Raw genomic sequence first — 21,258 nt, forward strand, 5'->3', positions numbered from 1 at the left:
GCCCGCGGGAGCACCCGCCCGCCCCGGCCGCAGACACTCCCTCGCCCTCGCCCTCGTCCACGCCCACGCCCGCGGGAGGGCGCCTCCGCCCCGACGGCGCGGTCAGCTGACGGCGCCCGGGCCTGCTCGGCGGAGACGCGGAAGGACGCGCTGGGAGCGAGCGGGGCGCGCGGACATGCGGCCCCCGGCGGCCCCCGGGCTCGGCCCCGCGCTGCTCCCGCCGCTGCTGCTGCCGCTGCTGCTGCCGCTGCTCCCGCCGCCGCCCGCCGCCGCCCGCCGCGCGCCGCGCTACGACCCCACTTGGCCGTCCCTGGACGCCCGCCCGCTGCCCGCCTGGTTCGACCGCGCCAAGGTCGGCATCTTCGTCCACTGGGGCGTGTTCTCCGTGCCCAGTTTCGGGAGCGAGTGGTTCTGGTGAGCGCGCCCCGCCGCGGGCTTCCCCCCGCCCCGCCCCGCCCGGGCTGCAGCCAGGACCCCCTCCCCCGGCTCCCGCGCTCCCTCCCCCCCGCGGCTGCCAGCGCCGTCGGGGTCCGCCTCCGCCTGGTCACCTCGCTGCAGCCGCCCAGCGACCCAGATCCTCCCAGCTGTGCGGGCGCGGCAGGAGCGGCGAGGCTCGGCTGAACCGTCGTCCACACTCCGTGTCCCGTCGCTGTTCTGCCATGAAGTGTGGCTAAGACAGGCATTAAGGGGATGTAAACTTAGGTTCACTTGGGCGTGCACCGGCTATTTATTTATTTATTTATTTATTTATTTATTTAATCATTGGAGTTCAATTGGCCAACATATGGCATTACACCCAGTGCTCAAACCCCCCAGTGCCCCCCCCAGGGCCCGTCACCCAGTCACCCCCACCCCCCGCCCTCCTCCCCTCCCACCACCCCTAGTTCGTTTCCCAGAGTTAGGAGTCTTTCATGTTCTGTCTCCCTTTCTGAGAGTTCCCATTCATTTTTTCTCCTCTCCCCTTTATTCCCTTTCACTATTATTTATATTCCCCAAATGAATGAGACCATATAATGTTTGTCCTTCTCCGACTGACTTACTTCACTCAGCATAATGCCCTCCAGTTCCATCCACGTTGAAGCAAATGGTGGGTATTTGTCGTTTCTAATGGCTGAGGAATATTCCATTGTATGCATAGACCACATCTTCTTTATCCATTCATCTTTCGATGGACACCGAGGCTCTTTAAAGTCAAGATGTTACCACGTGTGGCTGTAGGAATTAAAAAAGAGGTTCTAGAAGGAGGCCTAGTCAGTTAAGCATCTGATCTCAGCTGGGGCCTTGATCTCTGGTGCCAACTTCAAGCCCCTGTTGAGCTCTGCACTGGGTTCCCAGAGCCTACTTAAAAAAAATTCTAGAATGTTAGCCTAAAAAAAATCCCTATTAATAGATTATTATATGAAAAGTGCTGCACAAAATTGCTCTTTAGGCTCTCTTGAGATCTATGTAAAAATGCACATGTAATCTCTTACAATTTTTAATTGTTTCATATAACTTTGCCGATTAAATACTTCAGGTATTAAATTCTTCAAGATAGAAATGTTACAAATGTATACATATATAATGTGCACACATATATAATATATTCTTGTGTAAAATAAGAAAATAAAGGAGTATTTAACTTCATTTTATACTATATACATAGTACGCATCCAATTTAATATATGCAATGTATAGTAGATACAATAGAGTATAAACTAGGTATTATATTAACATTACTTGTATACATTGTACCACTTTCTACTGAGACATTGACTATCTGCAAGCAGTAACCTTTTTTTTTTTTTTTTAATTAGGCCAACTGATGTCAAAGAACTGTGTAAACTATGGAGTACTATTTGTATACTCTTTTGAAATCAACTTGTAAAACAAGGGACTCTTTCTTTCCCCTCTACTGTATATAACCAGACATTTTTACTTCAGGATTTTATAAATCTGTTTGCAAGTTTACTGCTATAAGGCACTTTGAATTTATTTTTCAATGTTTCAGATTAGCCAGGTACAAAACCAGATTTTCTTCCCCTCATATCAAGATTTTCTTCCCCTCATAACGTATAATAAATTATATGTTATCATTTTGTTTAAGCAGGAATATTAGGTAAACATACGTTTGGTGCTAGAAGAGGATTTGATGTTGAGACTAGTGCTGTACCAAAAATAACTAGTTTTGAGTCATATTATTCTTTGCAATGTTTTTTTCATTTTCTACAATTAAACACAGAGTTGTTTATTTTGACCTCAATAAAGATACTGCTTATATAAAACTAACTAGAGAGTGCCAGGTGGCTCAGTTGGTTAAGCCTCTGCCTTCAACTAGATCATGATCCTGGTGTCCTGGGATCTGGTTCCACATCGGGCTTTCTGCTCAGCTCGGAGTCTGCTTCTCCCTCAGCCCATCCGCCCTGTTCATGTTCTCTCTCTCTCTCTCTCTCTCTCTCTCTCAAGAAAGAAAAAAGTGTTAAAAAAAAAATAACTAGAATATATTTCTGATGGTCTGGAAAAAAATCTGTGAAAGATTTTTTTTAAAAGCTTTTATTTATTTGAGAGAGAGAGAGTGCACAAGTAGGGGGAGGAGCAGAGGGAAAGAGAGAGGCAGACTCCGTGATGTGTGTGGAGCCCTACCCAGGGCTGATTCTCACAATCTTGAGATCATGACCTAAGCTGAAACTAAGAGCCAGACACCTAACCTGCTGAGCCATCTGGATGCCCCAACCCTGTAAAAGATTCTTTAATTATCTATGATTTCCCTCTGCTCTGTGTCTTCTCTAAATCTCTGCTCCGCACCCTAATTTGACTCAGGACAGTCAATGGTGGAGATAAGTATATCTGATTGTCCTTAATGGGAATTCAAGCCCACATATAAAGGATGGATTGTTTACAGTAAGTGCCTCTTTTCATCTCTACTAGTATGGAATTTGAAAAGTAACTAGACTGTAGTAGAGAATGCAGGTTCAAATTAAACCTTGTTGGGAGAAAAAGAAATCCTTTATCCTTGTTCAACTTTCTGACTGTCCTGTCCCAGTTTCTCTTTTGTAGTTCAACTTAAAATGCAAAAATGCATCATGGATCAATTAGGATACTTTCATTTCAAGGTACAGGAAACCTAAATAAATGATGTAATAATAGGTTTTTTTTTTTTTTTTCCCAACACAGCAATAAATTTAGAGGCAGTTGTCTCATTGATGAAATCAAAGAACTAACCTATTTCGGTCATCCTCAGCTTGTTGACTTGTCCCTTCATGGTCACATGGTGACAGCCAGGCATTGCTTCACACAACCTTGTCCAAAGGCAGGAAGGCCTTGCTCAGAATGAATGCATAACAAGTAATCCTTAAAGGCTGAGTCAATATATTAAAATAACAGTATCATCTTAATTTTACTGTTGCCAACACCTTCACTTGTTTTTTGCTAGTGAATATAAAACATGCATGTTATCTTCCTTTTGAAGACTGTGGCTGATGTTGCAAAGGATGATATAAAGATACATACTACATGCTGTGATTTAACCATGAAGAATTAAGAGCAAATAGGTGGTGGGGTAGTCTAGAATGTTCAGAGGAATAGATGGAAAATGAGAGTTTATATAAGCTTTCTTTAAGGCAAAGTCAAACTAACGGGGAAGTGAGAAAGAATCTAGGTAATATTTGAGTAAGGGGGAATTTGTAAAGGGAGCTGGGGCAATTATTTCAAATGTTTATATGTATGCTTTATATGTTGTTTCTCTTTCTCCCTTTAGGTGGTATTGGCAAAAGGAAAAGATACCGACATATGTGAAATTTATGAAAAATAATTACCCTCCTAATTTCAAATATGAAGATTTCGGACCACTATTTACAGCAAAGTTTTTTAATGCAAACCACTGGGCAGATATTTTTCAGGCTTCTGGTGCCAAATACATCGTCTTAACTTCCAAACATCATGAAGGTAAATAAGTGCGACATTTACAAACACTGACAATTAATTATGAAATATAAAGTAGTTCTTTCAGAAGAAGAAACTAAAACACATGAAATCAGTTTTCTCTTAGGAGCAGCAGTTAGTGGCTACTGATGTTTGCCTGTAATTAAAAGGACCATATATTCCATCCAATTGAGAGGCATTAGGTTTGTAGAAGGATCAGACACCCTCACATAAAAACAAAACAAACAAACAAAAAAAAGAAAAATCACATTTTGTTATGTGCATATTTAACGGTATTTCCAAGATTTCATATGAAGCTATTTGAAGTGAGATGTGGGTTGCAGCTCCCAAGCTTATAATTATAATTAGAATTGCCCTCTTAACTTTTTTTTAAGCCATAACTTAACTTTTAACTTTTTTAAAAAAAATATTTTATTTATTCACCTATTTGAGAGAGAGAGAGAGAGAGAGAGAGAGAGAGAGAGAGAGAGAGAGAGTGGAAGGAAGGGCAGAGACAGAAGATCTCAATCAGACTTTGTGCCCAGCCCAGAGATCATGACCTGGGCTGATACCAAGAGTCTGACACCTCACTGTGACTGAGCCACCACTTTCCTTTCATTATACCTCTGTAATGCATTCTGGGAAGGCTCCATCACCATGGGGATTGTGCTTATGTAGTCTTGTGTCATAACTGACACACTTTGCTGCACTTTTGGCCAACTCTTAGATGGCCAAATGGTGGACAATTTGCTAGTGATGAAAGTGACACAGATCACCTGGAAGGAAATCTGTGGACCTGTAATGGTGCCCGTAAATGTCAGAGATGGCAGAAGAATATCCAAAAGGAAACACAGTGGTTGTATTCATCAAGGTTCTCCAGAGAAACAGAACCAGGTGGAAGTATGATAAATAAAAAGAGATTTATTATAAGAAATTGGGTCAAGGAGTTGTGGAGATGAGAAGTCCAGGCCCAGGAGAGCTGGCAATATAGTTCTAGTCTGAGTGTAAAGGTCTGAGAACCAGGAAAGTGGATGATGATTTAGGTTCTAGTCCAAGTCTAAGCCCCCAGGCAGGAGAAAGTGTGAGGTCAGACAGGCAGAGAGAGTTCTTACTCAGTCTTTTATTCTGTTTAGGTTTTCAAAAATTGGCTGAGGCCTACCCACACTGGGGAGAGCAATCTGTTTACTCAGTCTACCTATTTAAATGTTAATCTCATGCAGAAACACCCCTGTGGACATACCCAGAAAAATATTTAATCAAATATCTGGGCACCCCGTGGTTTAGTCAAGTTGACACATAAAATTATCCATCACAGTGGTCCTACATTAATAGGAGAGTTTCCACCCATTACTGTTCCAGTATCCAAAAGATCAAGGAAACATCAATAAATTGTTACTATCCCAACCACGTTACTTCATTTGACAATTTCCTTTGCATGGCCATCTTTGCCTTGGTATAAGCAATTTTGCCTCAGTGCTTTCTCCACGGGTAGGGAGGGGAATAGAAGGGAAGAACCCAAACCAAATATCTGCAATTATCTTAGAATACTCTTCCCTTTGGGTACATTCTAGTGGCTTAATGGCTTTTTCCTATAGATGTTTCTATTACTGAGGTAGATATTTAAAAAGTGTATTTGCTTGTGAACATGTTGATTTTCTGATGTCTAGGAACTCTAAGTTGTATGGCACAAAGTATTACATAGGGAGATTATTTAAAAATAAAATAACTTTTAATGCTACCTTGAGGACAGATAATGAAGCCCACATTTGTAAACTTTCTAGGACTCATGTTTTCATTGCTTTATGGAAAAAAACCCACTGAGCTTAATAGACAGGAAGATCTCTCTGTGAGAGATCACCATAAAATGGTGGTGACAAAGACCCTTGTGGGGTTTTTTTTTTTTTTTAAGATTTTATTTATTTATTTATGAGAGAGAGAGAGAGAGAGAGAGAGAGAGAGAGAGAATGAGGCAGAAACACAGGCAGAGGGAGAAACAGGCCCCATGCAGGGAGCCCAACGCAGGTCTCCAGGATCAGGCCCTGGGCTGAAGGCGGTGCTAAACCGCTGAGCCACCCGGGCTGCGCCCCCTTGTGGGTTTTAGTACTGTCTGGCAAATAGAGACTGTCAACTTGAAACATTTATTATTATTTTAAGTAATCTCTACAACCCAACATGGGGCTCAAGCCCACAACCTTGAGATCAAGATTTGCATGCTCTACTGAGTAAGCCAACCAGATACCTCCAAATTGAAATATTTTGAATAGGACTTTAAATATTGGCACTGCATTGAAGCTTACTTACAACCACCTTTGGAACAAGAGTGAGCTGTTTTAAAAGCTTCTTGAAAATGAATCTGAAGACTGTGTCAATCTTAAACTTGTCCTACTTTATGAGAGTAGATACAAAGTGCCTTATGTGTATCTATTCTTAAAGATTCATTTAGATTTCAGTGGGATAGTAACAATGTACTTATGCTCCTAGGCACTAATTAAAATTTTTGAGGCCTTTATATTATTTCAATTTATATAGAATTTCTAATGTTTTTAAATAGAATAATCTAAATGCAAATGTTTTTTTTTATATTTTATTTACTTATTCATGAGAGAGACAGAGACGCAGACATAGAAAAAGGGAAAAGCAGGCTCCTTGTGGGGAACTGGTGCAGGACTTGATCCCAGGACCTCGGGATCATGACCTGAACCGAAGGCAGATATTCAATCACTGAGCCACCCAGGTGCTCCCAAATTCGTTTTAAAATATGAATCATGTCAAAGTACTTATTTAATGGCAGACACATTATTTTTCTTACCCACTTAGTTGGTAGGTAATTTCAGTAATTTAAAGAGAAACATCTAAGTTTATGAATTTAGAGAAGGATGAGATTACAAATGGGAATATTTTAAAGTATAGAACTACTGGGGAGTAGTGTCTTTTCCCCTTCTGGTGATAAATGATGAACGATGAGGTGAAAGATTTACTATTAGATATGGATCACCAGTATTCTAAGACTCATGCTACATAAAATTATCACCAAATCAGGAAACGTACTTTGATCTTTGGTTTAGGAGGCAAGCAAGACTTTTGCAGGAGTGCATGTCAGAATCTTCATTATAAGTAGTAGCAGTCATCGTTTAGCATGGTAGACATGGAAGATGTTCCCATCTTAGCTGTAATCTGCTTGTGTTGATGATTTTATGCGAGACCCTGTGCTAACAGTTGGCTGGGGGATATATCAGGGAACACTGCAGGTTTCATGCTGCCCCTCAAGAGGCTTATATTCTAAGAGGAAAAATATAGGAGATATATCAGACTACACAGACTACACAGGGGTACCCAGAAAGTTACTTAAAAAAACCTTGGCTCCACCTTGTTCAAATTCTCATTTGTTGCTCATATAAAAGCAGAACATGTGTATGAAAGAGTGCCATAACACAGTTGTAAAAGTTTCTGTATGTCACATGTACTATCTAATTTGTTTTGGCATTTGTATGGGTGGAAATTTGCTAAACAGATTCACATTCTCACAAAGACTCAATATAATTGTGCAGGCTTTACCTTGTGGGGCTCAAAGTATTCCTGGAACTGGAATGCTGTAGATGAGGGGCCGAAGAGGGACCTCGTCAAGGAACTTGAGGTGGCCATTAGGAACAGGACTGATCTGCGTTTTGGACTGTACTATTCCCTTTTTGAATGGTTTCATCCACTCTTCCTTGAGGATAAGTCCAGGTCATTCCAACAGCAACAATTTCCAGTTTCTAAGATGCTGCCAGAACTCTATGAGTTAGTGAACAAGTATCGGCCAGAGATCCTGTGGTCAGATGGTGATGCAGATGCCCCTGATTACTACTGGAACAGCACAGGCTTCTTAGCCTGGTTATATAACAAAAGGTGTGTATGCTATTAGATTGCTGTAATGACCCTAAATGTTCCACATACATGTATAATGTTTGAGTTCCCTTGCTTTGTGAAATACTCCCTTTCAGGTTCATCTATGGTGTGGGGTAGGAGGAAATCCTTGTAAATAATGTCTCTTAGATATATCAGATTTTACTCAGAGTAATCAGTCAGTGAGAGTTACAAATCAGGAGTCAAATACAACTCAACAGTCTGATCTTGAAATCACTAAAATCACAAAAACATTGGAATCACTAAAAAAAAATAAAATAAAATCACAAAATCAAGAACTTTGAAAACATTAATTTTGTGGGTCCCCCTTTTCATCTCCTATTGAGACAATTCATAACTTTGTGATTCTGTGCTTTTTAGTTCCTCTTTTCCTTCTTTTTATCTTCTGACTCTTTGATACTCTTTGCTGCTCCATCACTGTCACTCTTGTCTGTCTCCTCCTTTCCTACATCAGCATTCTCACTTCCTATTCTTTACCTGTTGCTTTCCAGCATGTTCCAGACTGCTCCATTAGAACAAGGAGTTCTGGCTATGGTCTTCTATTAGGCTTAAACCACACGGACCAAATTTATATTTGTAACTAGAAAATACTCGGTATAGTGCTCTGAAGTCAAGGAGTGTTCTACGTGCGTTCCCTGGACACACACGTAGGTGCACATAAGAATACTGTGGGGAGCTCTCGATACTTATAGCAGCAGTGTCTTCAGGTACTTCTAAAGGGTAAGGAGTGGGAATCGGTCACTTCAGCTTGTAAGTCAAACTCTCTTCTATGTGGGGAGGTGCAGGAGCTCTGATAATAATATTATGGGGATTATTTCATGCCACTATAAATTCCATGGTGGCAACATTCAACTTTCTGAAGATTTTTCAACATCAGGCACAATTTTAAGAGAAAGGCTAGATTATATTTTATATATATATATAATATATATTTTATATATATTTTATATTTTATATATATAAATATATATAAATATATATAATAATAATAAATAATATATATAATATATATAATATAAAATTATATATAAATAATATATAATATAAAATATTTTATATAATATAAAATTATATATAAATAATATATATAATATATATTAATATAATAAATAAATAAATAAATAAATAAATATATATATATATATATATATATATGAGATTATTTAGTCCTAGGTGAGAAGAATGTTTTGAGTGTAAATTCACTTCTGGCTATCATTCATAATATGTGGGACAAGGAGCTTCAAATAATAGTATAATAGTCTTATAAGTGCTGTATGTGCTGGTTACTGAGCTAGGTGTTTTACATAAATTATTTCTGTTCTCATAACAGATGGGGAAATTGATTCTTCAGAGGAGTTAGGTCACTTACTTTGGGGAAGGGAGCTTAGAAAGTGACAGAGCCAGGATTGCAACTAACCCAGGTATTTGACTTCAAAACCATGTTCTTTGCATTATATTATGCTATGATTATTTTTAGGAGTGGATTTCAGTTAGATCTCTTTTCAGTGACATTTCCCTTTATGTAAAATATTTTATATTTTATTTAAAAATTATATTTCAGCCCAGTTCGGGACACAGTTGTCACCAATGACCGGTGGGGATATGGTACCATATGTAAGCATGGCGGCTATTATACCTGCAGTGATCGTTACAACCCAGGACATCTTTTGCCTCATAAATGGGAAAACTGCATGACAATAGACAAGTTTTCCTGGGGCTACAGGAGAGATGCTGGGATTGATGACTATCTTACAATCAAAGAGCTAGTGAAGGTACAGTAAAACTTCTGGTGACTGTTAAAATAATATTCTTAATTATGTGAGTGTGTGAAAATTATTTTTTATAATTTATATAGGTCAGTGGTCTGTATTTTATTCTACTTTCTGTGTTTGTTCTTCTGGATAGTGATTACATACGCAGGTGTAAGCACATAAATGCAACGTATTATTAACACATTCACAGTGGAATTGTTTCGTCTACCTAAGAACTTTATTTATTCTTAATTTTTTAGCAACTTGTAGAAACAGTTTCATGTGGAGGAAATCTTTTGATGAATATTGGGCCCACACATGATGGCACCATTTCTGTAATTTTTGAGGAGCGATTGAGGCAAATGGGGACCTGGCTGAAAGTCAATGGAGAAGCCATTTATGAAACTCACCCTTGGAGGTCCCAGAGTGACGATATCACCCCAAATGTGTGGTAAGTTCTTGTTACCAAGTACTATTTGATGGAGGAAGGCATCTAAAATTTCTCAGAGATATAAAGAGAAAAGTAGTATAAAAAAGGAAATTGGATGCATGCCTATTTATATAAATCACTTTCCAAACTTCAGAAGAAATGAGCACGTTTTTGAACACTTATTGTTTATCAAATCGAGCTTAAATCTTCTCTGGAAACTTCCTAATAGTGGGCAAACTTTAGTGAAAAATAGTCAGCTCTTATAAAAATTATAAGCCATTCAGAAACATGAAAGATGTTGAGTGGGTTAATACAAAAGGAAGATTTCTGTTTAGTCATTTAATTCTCATTTTTGCAGATGTTCCATCTTATGAAATTAGCTAAAGAGAGGTGCCAAAGGGCAGAAAAAAATATTTGAAATCAGCCCAAATAACAGCATTATTTTAACTGAGAAAAGAACTTATAATTTGTTCACCTCGTTCTAATAAATCTAACCTGAATTTTTTAAATTAATCATTTTAACTTGCTAATTTTTCTTTTAACTAAAATTTTCTTTAAGAAGTCTTCCTTCAGGCTAATGTCTGAGCTTTGCAAGGTTCCATGTGCCTGTGAGTACCTGAACCACACTCTGCAAATATGGTGGTTTCTGATGTGGGGTCTTAAAATATATAAATACAAAGTAGCAACAGTGAAGCTTTAAAAAATTAACCTTTCATTGTCACCAGGTGAATACAGCTGACCAAGTATAAATCAGAAGATTAGACTAAATGTCTTTCTTTGATCTTACTTGACTTATGACTTAAAACTAATTGTCAACTCACTGAAGATAATAAAGTAAAGCCATCTAGACAGAAGCAACTAATTGTAGAATTTTAGAACATCTTGGGGAAGCCACAGTGAGAACTCAATACCAATCCTTCATTTTACAGAAACTAGTTTAAATCTGGTTTTAAAATTTGTATTGGGCATACATTTGACAACAGGGGGTCTGATCACAATCTCACAATTATTAACCATTTTTCCATTAAATTTTATTTCACTAAATAAAATTAAAAGCCAAATATTTAACAAGGGCTGTGAAGCCCCTTGTCTGACTCCTGTGGACTTTGCCAACCACATGTGGCCCCCATTCCCCACTGGAGCTCTTTCCTGTACGGTGCATGCTGCCCCTCCTTTCTGTAGTCATCTGTAGACTCTCAGGTTCTTACAATCCTTCAAGATTTCAGCCCTGGCTCACTGTCACTGTCCCCAGAACTACTCTTCACATCACTTTTAGTGATTTGAATACCTATATTCACATTTCTTTTAATTTGCTGACCTCTCGGTTCCTGTTCTCTCTCTTCTGGGATCTTGTCCACTCTACTTTTGCTACACCCTATTTCGGTCATGCCCTGGATCCTGCATTACCAAGAATTGCACCTTTTCCACGCTCTCAGTTTGAAGCATTCTGTTGTGTTCCACCACCTTTTATATTTCAGCTCACTCCACACAGCACTTTGGTGTCTGATCCACTAATGATACCATCTGTGACTTTTTTTTTTCTCTCCCTCAGCCCTCTTCCTTATCCAGGTCAGATTCTGTGGCTTGTCACTCCACTGCATACATTCTTTCTCTGTTGTACTCACTTGACTTTGATTAAAACCTCACCTTTGGTTAAATTTAGCTCTCCTTATTCCATGACTGACCATGAGTAGCTACATGTGACTGAAACACACATAGACACACACCCACTCACACATATTTCCTGGTGTCCTGGATCCCATCCCAGATTAGGCACTCAAGGATATTATCCTAGTGGTTCTCTCCCGCTCATCTTAAATTTTCCCTCTTTGTTAGATCCTTTCCTGTCAGTATACAAATGTGTTATTTCTTACATCTTAAAAAAATACTCATGGAATGCCTGGGGGGCTAAGTGGTTGAGTGTCTCCTTTGGCTCAGGTCGTGATCCTGGGGTCCTGGAATCGAGTGCTGCAGCAGGCTCCCCACAGGGAGCCTGCTTCTCCCTCTGCCTATGTCTCTCATGAATAAATAAATCTTTTTTTTTTTTTTAATAAATAAATCTTTTAAAAAAACAAAAAACCTCTTTAGCCTTTAGATTTCCAGGCATCTCCCCATTTCACTCCTTTCTTTTAGAGTAAAATATGCTAAAACAAATTTTTTTTTTTTTTTTTATATGTTAACTCCAATTTCTTGCTCCAGTTTCCTCTTGCCCCCACTCTGGTCAGGCTTCCACCGCCACACTTCATAAAATTGTTGTTACCAAGGCCCTTGATAACCCATCCTTTCACAATCTAGGGTCACTTCATGGTCCTTGTTTTCTGAGTTTATGGCAGCATCTGACTCTGTTGATTGCCATATCTTCTTGTTGGCTGCTCCTTCTTAAATGTCTTTTGCTAGTTCCACCTCCAGTTACCACTAAACCTTCAAATACCCTGAGGCTTAGTCCTTGGACTTCCATTCTTCCTATTTATCTTTATTCCCCAGGTCCATTCTATTTATTCCTCAGGTGAGCACATCCATTTTCACAGATTGAAGTGCCTCTTAATACCAGTGGCCTCTACAGTGCTGATCTCTTTTCTTGAACTCTACTCATATCTTCAGCTTCCTAGTCAGCATTTCCTCATGGAGGTATAAGCACCAAAACTGAGGTCCTAGTTTTTAAATTTTGCTCTACACCAGCTCTGTGTACAATCTTTCCCAACTCAGTTAATGGCAGCATCATCCTTTTAGGTGGTTGTGAGGCCAAAAATCTTGGGAGTCCTTAGTTCTCCTTTTATATTTCACAGCCAATCCATCAGCAAATATCATCATCTTTCTCTTTGAGGTATACCTAGAATCCAGCCACTTCTCGTCCTCTCTTGTGGCAACTCTCATCTTTTAAGTCTCTATTATCTCTCCCCTGGATTCTTTCAGTAGCTTAAGTGATCTTTCCATCCTTGCTCTTTTCTGCTGTAAAACTTTTTAAATAATAAAGCTAGGTTATGTCACTCTTATGCTCAAATTCTTCCAGTGGCTTCCAGTCTTAGAGAACAAGCCAGGACTAATAGAGGCTTACAAGGTCCTAGAAAAACTGGCTTCTTGCAGTGTGTGGGTGGCTCAATAAGTTAAGTTCCTGCTTTTGGCTCAGATCATGATCCCAGAGTCCTAGGATCTAGCCCATGTTGGGCTCCCTGCTCAGCGGGGGGTCAGCTTCTGTCTCTCCCTCTGCTTCTCACCCACTCATTCTCTCTCAAATAAAATCTTAAAAAAACAAACAAAAAACCAACCTGGCTCCTTGCTGTCTCTGATCTTGTCTCCCATCCTGCCATCCCTCATTCCTTTCCTTCTGTCCTCCTTGCTGCCATGTCAACAGGCCAAGCATACTCTTGCATGAGGACTTCTGTGCTTGCTATTCTCTCTTCCTCCAAATACTCTCATAGCTCCCTCACATTCTTCAGGTCTCCTTAATGCCACTTCCTCAAAGAGGACGTCCTTGATGATTAGATTTAAAATAACACCTTTACCCCTCCTTTCTAACCTAGCATGCTCTGTCCTCACCTGGCTTCAGTTTGCTCGATAGCACTTAATCATCACCTGTTCATTCTAATTTTTCCCACTATCATATAAGATCCATGAGGACATGTTCAGTGCTATGTCTCCAGCTCTAACAGTGATTAGGATTTTAAGATTTCAATATGTATTTGTTGAAAAATTAAGTAAAAGAATGAGTTGTTTCCTTTAAACAATAGCTTATTGTTTTTACGTTTTCTCCTTTTCTCTCATTCATCCTTTAAGTCTCAGATTAAATATCATTTTCTTGGAGAGGCTTCTTGCTGATGGTCTAATCTGAAGAGATCCATCCCTCGGTTATGGTGTTTCACTTTCTTTTTCTTTCATTGTGCTTGTCAAAACTCACAGTGATGTTATCTATGTGATTATTGAACGTCTGTCTTCCTCATTCTAGTCTAAGCTCTGTAAGAACAAGAACGAACTGTGTTTTGTTTTCTGTTGTATTCCTAACACCAGCCTCAGTACTTGGCCCAGCATTGACACATACATGTTGATGAGGGAATATGAAGATTTGAATTAGCAGGTAGAAAGCCATTTACTCTTGCATCTTACCTTCTTTGCACCTATTTCCCTGCCTATTTTCAGCCCCATGAGAACTGTCTGATGAATATTAGAAAAATGTCTGTCCCTTTTAGTAGAGGGGAAGTAGGGGAAGGAGTTACTAGTGTATTATGATTTATAATGACAAGTATATATTTGGTCTTATCTCCATTTCTGGCGCAGAGCTCCTAAAACTCTTCGAATTTCCTGAGTGATGAGAACTATAAAGATTTCTTTTGTTATGTTGCCAAGGTGACTTTTTCACTTCACCAAAGGGTGAGGCTGGTTGCCAGGAGATCCCACCTTGCTATTACAGGGTTGAATCTTACAGGAACCTTCAACCTCCAGGTTGAGGAGAGAAGCTGGAGGTTGAATCCATCACCCATACCCAATGGTTTAATCAATCATACCCATGTAATGAAGTCTCCATAAAAACCCAAAAGGATGGGGTTCAGAGAGGTTCAAGATTGTTGGGAGAATGTGCACCTAGAGAGTTCATGGACGGTCCAAGCCCTTTCCCCATACCTTGCCCTAAGCATCTCTTCCCTCTGGCTGTTTCTGAGTTTTCTCCTGTTATAATAGACTGGTAATCCAATAAGTAAAATGTTTGTGAGTTCTGTGAACTGCTGTAGAAAATCAAACCCAAGGAGGATGTTGTTGGAACTTACCATCTGTAGCTTATGGGTTAGAGGACCAGGTGATAACCTGGACTTGTGATTGGTGTCTAAAGTTGAGAGTGGTACAGGCAAGTAGTCTTGTAGGACCAAATCCTTGACTGTGGAAATCTGGCACTATTTCCCAGTAGATAGTGTCAGAATGGAGTTGAAATTGCAGGACATCCAGCTGGGGTCTGAGAATTTCTTGGTGGGTTAGGGAACTCCTCTCCAGTCCCCAGCACACACGCTGGAATTGGGAACCCCCTTTGGGTGCTTTTTATTCTACCATGGAGTTATTTTTCTTTCCCTATGCTAATAAACACATTGTTAAATATCTATTGCATGGAAGTGTCTCTATAAAATAATTCCAACCAGACCTATAATGAAAAATATTACTCTGCTTTTCTCCCTTTTTAACCAGGTACACATCTAAACGTAAACAAAAATTGGTCTATGCCATATTTCTTGAATGGCCCACATCAAGAAGTCTATTTCTTAGCCAACCCATAGCTACTCTGGGAGTAACACAGGTAAGGAGATTTTATGTTTACTAATTGTCTTTATTTATGATCCTTTTATAACTCATAAGAGTACAGGTTTCCCCCACTATCTGAAAGCATTCCAATGAAACCTTTCATAAGCTGAAATGATATAAAGCAAAGGAGCATTTACCATTAATTTATATGGAAGTTTTTCTGAACAGTCTCAGAGCCCAAAGATAACCTCTCTTAGGCTCTTCTGATACCTTAGAACACATCTTGCTAATGGATGCACAAAACACTGAGATACAGCCCAGATGCTCACAGACACAGTTCAAAGCTATGGTAGCTTGATGCTGAGATGCTGAGTGTAGGAAGGAACTTGCTGCCACTCCCATTGCTGCTTTGGGTGTACACTGCCTCTAAAATGGCTCTCTGCAAAACAAACACTGAATGCTATTTTTCCTTTTTTTTTTTTTTTTTTTTTGTAAAAGTGAATATCGTCTTCAGATTTCTTTCAGTTACAAAAACAGGTACTACTGTAGGTCTTTCATAAAAGTGAAGTGACATAACACAAACTTTCAAAATGTGAGTGATACCTGTAATTTTAAAATGAACTTAATTAATGGCAATGTTTGGTCAAATCTTTGAGAATTTTCTTTCATTTCCCAGAAAACAAAACTTGTAATAGATTTTTTAAAAGATTTTATTTATTTGAGAGAGAGAGAGAGAGAATGAGCAGTGGTGGGGGGGGTTGAGGAAGAGGGAGAAGCAGACTCCCAACTGAGCAAAGAGCCTGATGTGGGACTTGATCCTAGGACCCTGGGATCATGACCTGAGCCTAAGGCAGATGTTTAACTGACTGAGCCACCCAGGCGCCCCCAGAAAGCTAAATTTATAAAACGGCTATTTTATCTCCATGAGTGTCAACATAAAATAGATATTCTTTTTCACAATTATTTTAGGTTGTTCAAGTTCTGCAAACATCCAAAATGATCTGGAATCCATAAGTACATACATACATACATATATAAAATGAATTCACATTCTCCCCCAGACATCCCATCCCAGAATATATCTGAATAAAAGTAAGATGTTGTGGCCTTACTATTTTAAGGTCATTAAAAAAATTTGGAGAAAGTTAATCTAACAGTTGTAACCAACAGATCTGATATTGAGTTCATTTGGATATATTTTATAGCTTATTTTTAAGAAGCTGACAATTTCCTTGGACATAAATCGTCCATATGCTTCTTCTTGTGTCCTTTTCCATATTTCATTTCTAACACTGTGACTAATATCAGGCAGAAAGGAAGATGGAAATTCAAATTTGATGTTTAATTACAGCTTAGTAGCCCGGGTATGACATCATTTTTAAATTTTATCTATATGCTGTTTGGCTCCTATTAATACTGTTATTGAAAAGTTCATAGGTTTTGTTTTTGTGTTGCTCTACGTGATAGGCAATGTTTTCTGGTTCAAAATAACCACAGACATGTAGAAAATTATTTATATCTAAATCCACTTAGTATAAGACTAAGGATATAAAACAATTACAGTAATAATTGATCAGACTTATGTACTGTTGATTAGTTACTAGAAAATCTTAGGAGGAAGGGTAACCAGATTGGGGAGGGGACCCTTCTCCATACATTCTGTGTAAGAACTACACAGATCTTACATTGGATTGATTCCAGAGTAATTTTCCCTACTCTGACACTATTCAAACTGTACAATTCTTCTTTTCCAACACTTGCACACTTTTATATGAGAGGAATACAGAAGCAAGACATATGTATGCACTCATTTGGATCAAGGGTTAAAATAGCTTGTGAACTAAATAAAACCAAAAGATGAGTCTCCTGACTATAGTGTTTTAAAGAAATACCAGCCACTCTTTCCCAATAAAGTGGGTGAGCCAAAGAAATACATTTGGAAATATTTGTGTGTGTTTTTAATTTCAGATTAAACTGCTGGGACATGGACAGCCACTTAACTGGACTTCTTTGAAGCCAAATGGCTTATTGATAGAACTGCCACATCTAACCTTACATCAGATGCCCAGTAAATGGGGCTGGGCCCTGGCACTAACTAATGTGATCTAATTTGCAACAGAGAGGTTCATGCTGCAGGTACACCGAAGACTAGAAAATATCAGATTTCTATAATTGTAGCACACAGAGAAAGCAATTGTGAAACTGGTCAAGAAGACTCAATTAATTATTTAGGCAAATCAGCCCTTTTGGCTCTTACTCATGTTTTTCCTAAATTAGCCATGTAATTGTTTTAACTCTTCAGTGTACTTTGCTATCAAAGTCTCTTCACATTGAATTTATCTCCATGTGTTATTAAGAACTGGAGACTTCTGTTTACAGTAGCTAGGAACTGGTGGTGGTAAGGACTGAATTGTGTCTCTTGAATTGTGTCTCAAATTCCCACGCTGAAGCCCTAACGCCCAATGTGCCTTTGAAGAGGTAACTAAGATTAAATAAAATAAGAGAACCTGATCCAGTATGACTGGTGTCCTTATAAGAAGACAAAGAGCCACCATGGGTGCAAGCACACAGATGAAAGGCCACATGAGGACACAGGGAGGAGGCACCATCTTGCAAGCCAAGCAGGGGGGCTTTAAGACAAACGAACCTGCCAACACACTGGGCTCTCAGCCTTCAGAATTATGAGAAAACATATTACTGTGGTTTAAGCCACCTAGTCTGTGGTATTTTGTTATGGCAGCCCTAGCAGACTAATACAGATGGTAGGTATATAATAAATTTGGCCTAATTCATATATTCAATGCTCATAGTAATTGTCTTTTTATCAGAAAAATTGCTTTTTTTTCTCTCTTGGTCATAAATCTGATGTATTTTTACTGTAGGTATTTTAAAACATACAAAGATGCTCAAAGCATTTTAGAAATGCTAAAGCCATTGTTTAGATCATGACTATTAATATTTTAGTAATATATTCTTTCAGGGTTTTGGAGGGGGAGTGATTGGAGTGTGGGATTGGAGGTGTAGGCCAATTTTTGTAGGTGAGCTAATTTGAACTCCAATTTAAGTTAATAAATATGTTTCCTATATGTGCCTTCAAGCAAATTGAATTTGAAAACCTAATTGAAAATTAGGAATTCTACTCAAATCTAAGAATGAAGCAAAATAATGAAGTAAAAATAATATTGATTTTGATGTAAATTTAAAGGAATACTGATAATAGAACTCGCTCTCCTTAACAAAAGATGTTTAATTGGCCAGGTCTTTATTTGAAGTACTGCAGGTTCTATTTTGTCACATTAATCAAATGCAGACATCTCACTTTTCCAAAAAAAATGCTTCAAATAGAGAATGAAAAGTACATATTTATTTCCTAAAACATGCTAACATTGAAAACTTTTTAAAAAATTACTCATTGTTGAAGTTTCTAAAATTACCAAATTTTTGAAACCATGCCAAGGTATTTTACATAGTTCTGAATCCCAATTAAAATTTTATTAGAAATCCAACTTGGACAGACTTATATGATCCCAAACACTAAACTAATAAAAAACAAAAAAAGGGAGTTATTTAGTAGCTATGAGGGAGATAAATGACAAAATACAGTTCAGCATTTAACCCAATTATATGAAAAAATATCTGTGATATGAGAACAAGAATTATAGTAAGGATAATTAAAAATCAGATCTCTCATTACCTATTTTAAGCCAATAGTTTATATCCTCCCATCAATCCTTTTCTCAGAGTTATTAAGTAGGTACAAAATGGCTTGATTTGAATTTGAATTTCAGTAACTTCTGATTTTCCTTTAATGACTAGAGAAATGCTGAAAGCAAACCAAACTAGATTATTGGACTGAATAATCTAGACACTGATATTTTAGATATGGGTATCACTTTAATAAGATTCTCATTTTCTTATTAGTACTGTAGCAAACAACATAATTATCTAAAAGGTCAGGCTCTTCAACTAAATATGAATTGGGACAACAGAATACAAGACAGATGTTTTGCCTTCTGTTCATTTCAATTTTGTAAGTTTCTGAAAGACCTAGTTAAATAGAATCTTCCTATCTTCAAGAAAATAAATACTCTTATCAAATTTTTCTACATACACAGTGACATACACATTTATACAAGTTTGAAAAAGTTGAAGCAGTTTTAAATAATCTCTGTTCAACCAATTTACTGGGTTAACTGAAGCTTTCTATCTGCTTGGAAGAGCATACTGATTGATGCCTAGGGCAAGCTACATGCTTTCAGGTAATAGATTTCTATCTGGCACACCCTTCCCTCCAATTTCTACTTGCTGCAATATATGTCTACCAAGCTGAATTGAATTTGTTACTATGGTGGGTTGAATGGTATTCCCCAACAGTTCAAGTCCACCGGGAAGCCAAGAATGTGCTCTTACTTGCAAATGCTGTCTTTGCAAATGTAATTCAAGTGTTGAGCTAAGACCATGCTGTACATAGGTGGGTCCTCAATGAAAGTATCCTTGTAAGAGAAAAAGAACATAGACACACAGAGAAGGCCCTGTACTGAGGCAGGGACTGGAGTTTATGCTATAAGCCAAGGGATACTTGGGCCACCAAAAGCTGGGAGAGTCAAGAAAGAATTGAACAGTCTTCTCTAGAGCCTTCAGAGGGAGCATATTCCTGCTGACACCTTGATTTTGGACTTCCAAGTACAAGAATGCTGAGAGGATAAATTTCTGTTGTTTTAAGTCACTCAATTAGTGATAATTTGGTATAGCGGTTCTAGGAAACTAAAACAGTTACCAAATAAACGGACTATGCCAGTTGAACTTTTTATCATGATTATACAAACTGATGACATGAGTCTGAAGAGTTGTAGGTTCTGCAAAAATCAAGCTGAACTTTGAAAAGAGTAGATAAAACTGTGTTGCTCTTTTAAGGGAGCCTGGCTAGCTGTTGGTGGAACATGTGACTCTTGATCTTGGGGTTGTGAGTTCCAGCCCCATGTTGGGTGGAGATTACTTAAAAATAAAATCTTAAAAAAAAAAAGTGTGTTGCCTTTTTAAAAAATTTAAAGGTGTTAACTATGGGCAAAACAGTTCTAAAAGACTGGAGGAAAATATAGCAAAAATCTACAAGAATTCTGTATCCTTGGCTCACAACTATATAATGTAAAGCAATGTATGTGATTTGTACAATTTGAGGATCCCTATAAGCAGAACCAGTATTAAAAAGAAAAGACCTGGGTCTTACAGTAAATATTTGACAAATAAACATTCTTTAAGTTAAAATATCTAAGAATAAGTTTTTTTTCTTAAGATTTTGTTTGTTTCAGGGAGAGTGCTGGAGCGAGCACATCAGCTCCGGGAAGGGCAGATGGAGAAGCTGACTCCCCACTGAGCAGGGAGCCCAATTTGGGGCTTGATCTCAGGACCTGGGATCATAATCAGAGCCGAAGGCAGATGCTTAACTGACTGTGCCACCCAGGGACCTCTACGAATAAGTTTTTTGTGTGTGATTCCCTGCTTTAAGTGACCTTGTGGATTAGCCCAACAACTAAGGGTCCCAGATAAGAGGGCTCTTACTGTGTTAGTTGAAGACAAATTTGTAATGTCTAAGACCAATTAGCTTCAAATACATGTGGTTTTTACCTTGTCACCTCTTCACTTGCCACAACTCCACAGTGTAGAGGACTCCAGGTGAAAATTTTCAGCTGACCAGATTTTGATCCTTTTATAAGGCCACACCTGTTCAGTCTCAAATATTCCTTGGATGAAATCCTGGGTTAATACTGCTGGAAGAGATGCATGCCCTATTACATACACATTCACTAATTTTCCAAAAATGCAGTTTTTCTGTAACCCTATTAGAAAATAGTATCACTATATTCTGTCAAATTTTGAAAAGAAGCATTTGCTCTCCTCACCACTTTTACATTTGTTTTTTCTTTTCTTTTTTTAAACATTGTAGACATAGACTCCCTAGCAGTTGACTTTGGGCCTTGCCTGGCCTTAGAAGAGACTTCACAATTCATTCTGTACCTTCTACTACCTAGCTATATGTTATATTGGAGGAGC

General features: G+C 38.5%; 2 protein-coding genes across 5 annotated transcripts in view; one reads left to right on the forward strand and one right to left on the reverse strand.

The window, feature by feature from the left end:
* Nucleotides 1–36: 36 nt before the first annotated feature.
* FUCA2 (alpha-L-fucosidase 2) lies at nucleotides 37–20,472 on the forward strand. 2 transcript variants are annotated; one of them, XM_072719451.1, is made up of 7 exons: nucleotides 37–414; nucleotides 3,737–3,924; nucleotides 7,449–7,788; nucleotides 9,368–9,578; nucleotides 9,818–10,008; nucleotides 15,154–15,262; nucleotides 17,176–20,472. In XM_072719451.1, the coding sequence occupies exons 1-7, from the start codon at nucleotides 176–178 to the stop codon at nucleotides 17,314–17,316; spliced, it is 1,419 nt and encodes a 472-aa protein (XP_072575552.1). In that variant the 5' UTR covers nucleotides 37–175; the 3' UTR covers nucleotides 17,317–20,472. The 2 variants fall into 2 exon arrangements, with proteins under 2 accessions (XP_072575552.1, XP_072575558.1); XM_072719457.1 differs by lacking the exon at nucleotides 37–414 and adding an exon at nucleotides 2,702–3,092.
* The window catches only part of PEX3 (peroxisomal biogenesis factor 3), a 54,784-nt gene continuing 34,252 nt past the window's right edge, over nucleotides 727–21,258 (reverse strand). Inside the window, exons 13-14 of one of the 3 annotated variants that reach the window (XR_011994157.1) lie at nucleotides 20,833–20,972; nucleotides 727–1,212 (exon numbers count right to left, since the gene is read on the reverse strand). The gene's annotated coding sequence lies outside the window, so the exon portion shown is untranslated. Of the gene's footprint in view, nucleotides 1,213–18,448; nucleotides 20,976–21,258 lie in introns of those variants that run through there. The other 2 variants (XR_003234909.2, XR_003234910.2) reach the window with 2 other exon arrangements.

The sequence above is a fragment of the Vulpes vulpes genome, chromosome 1 (genome assembly GCF_048418805.1).
Source record: "Vulpes vulpes isolate BD-2025 chromosome 1, VulVul3, whole genome shotgun sequence".
NCBI lineage: Eukaryota > Metazoa > Chordata > Mammalia > Carnivora > Canidae > Vulpes > Vulpes vulpes.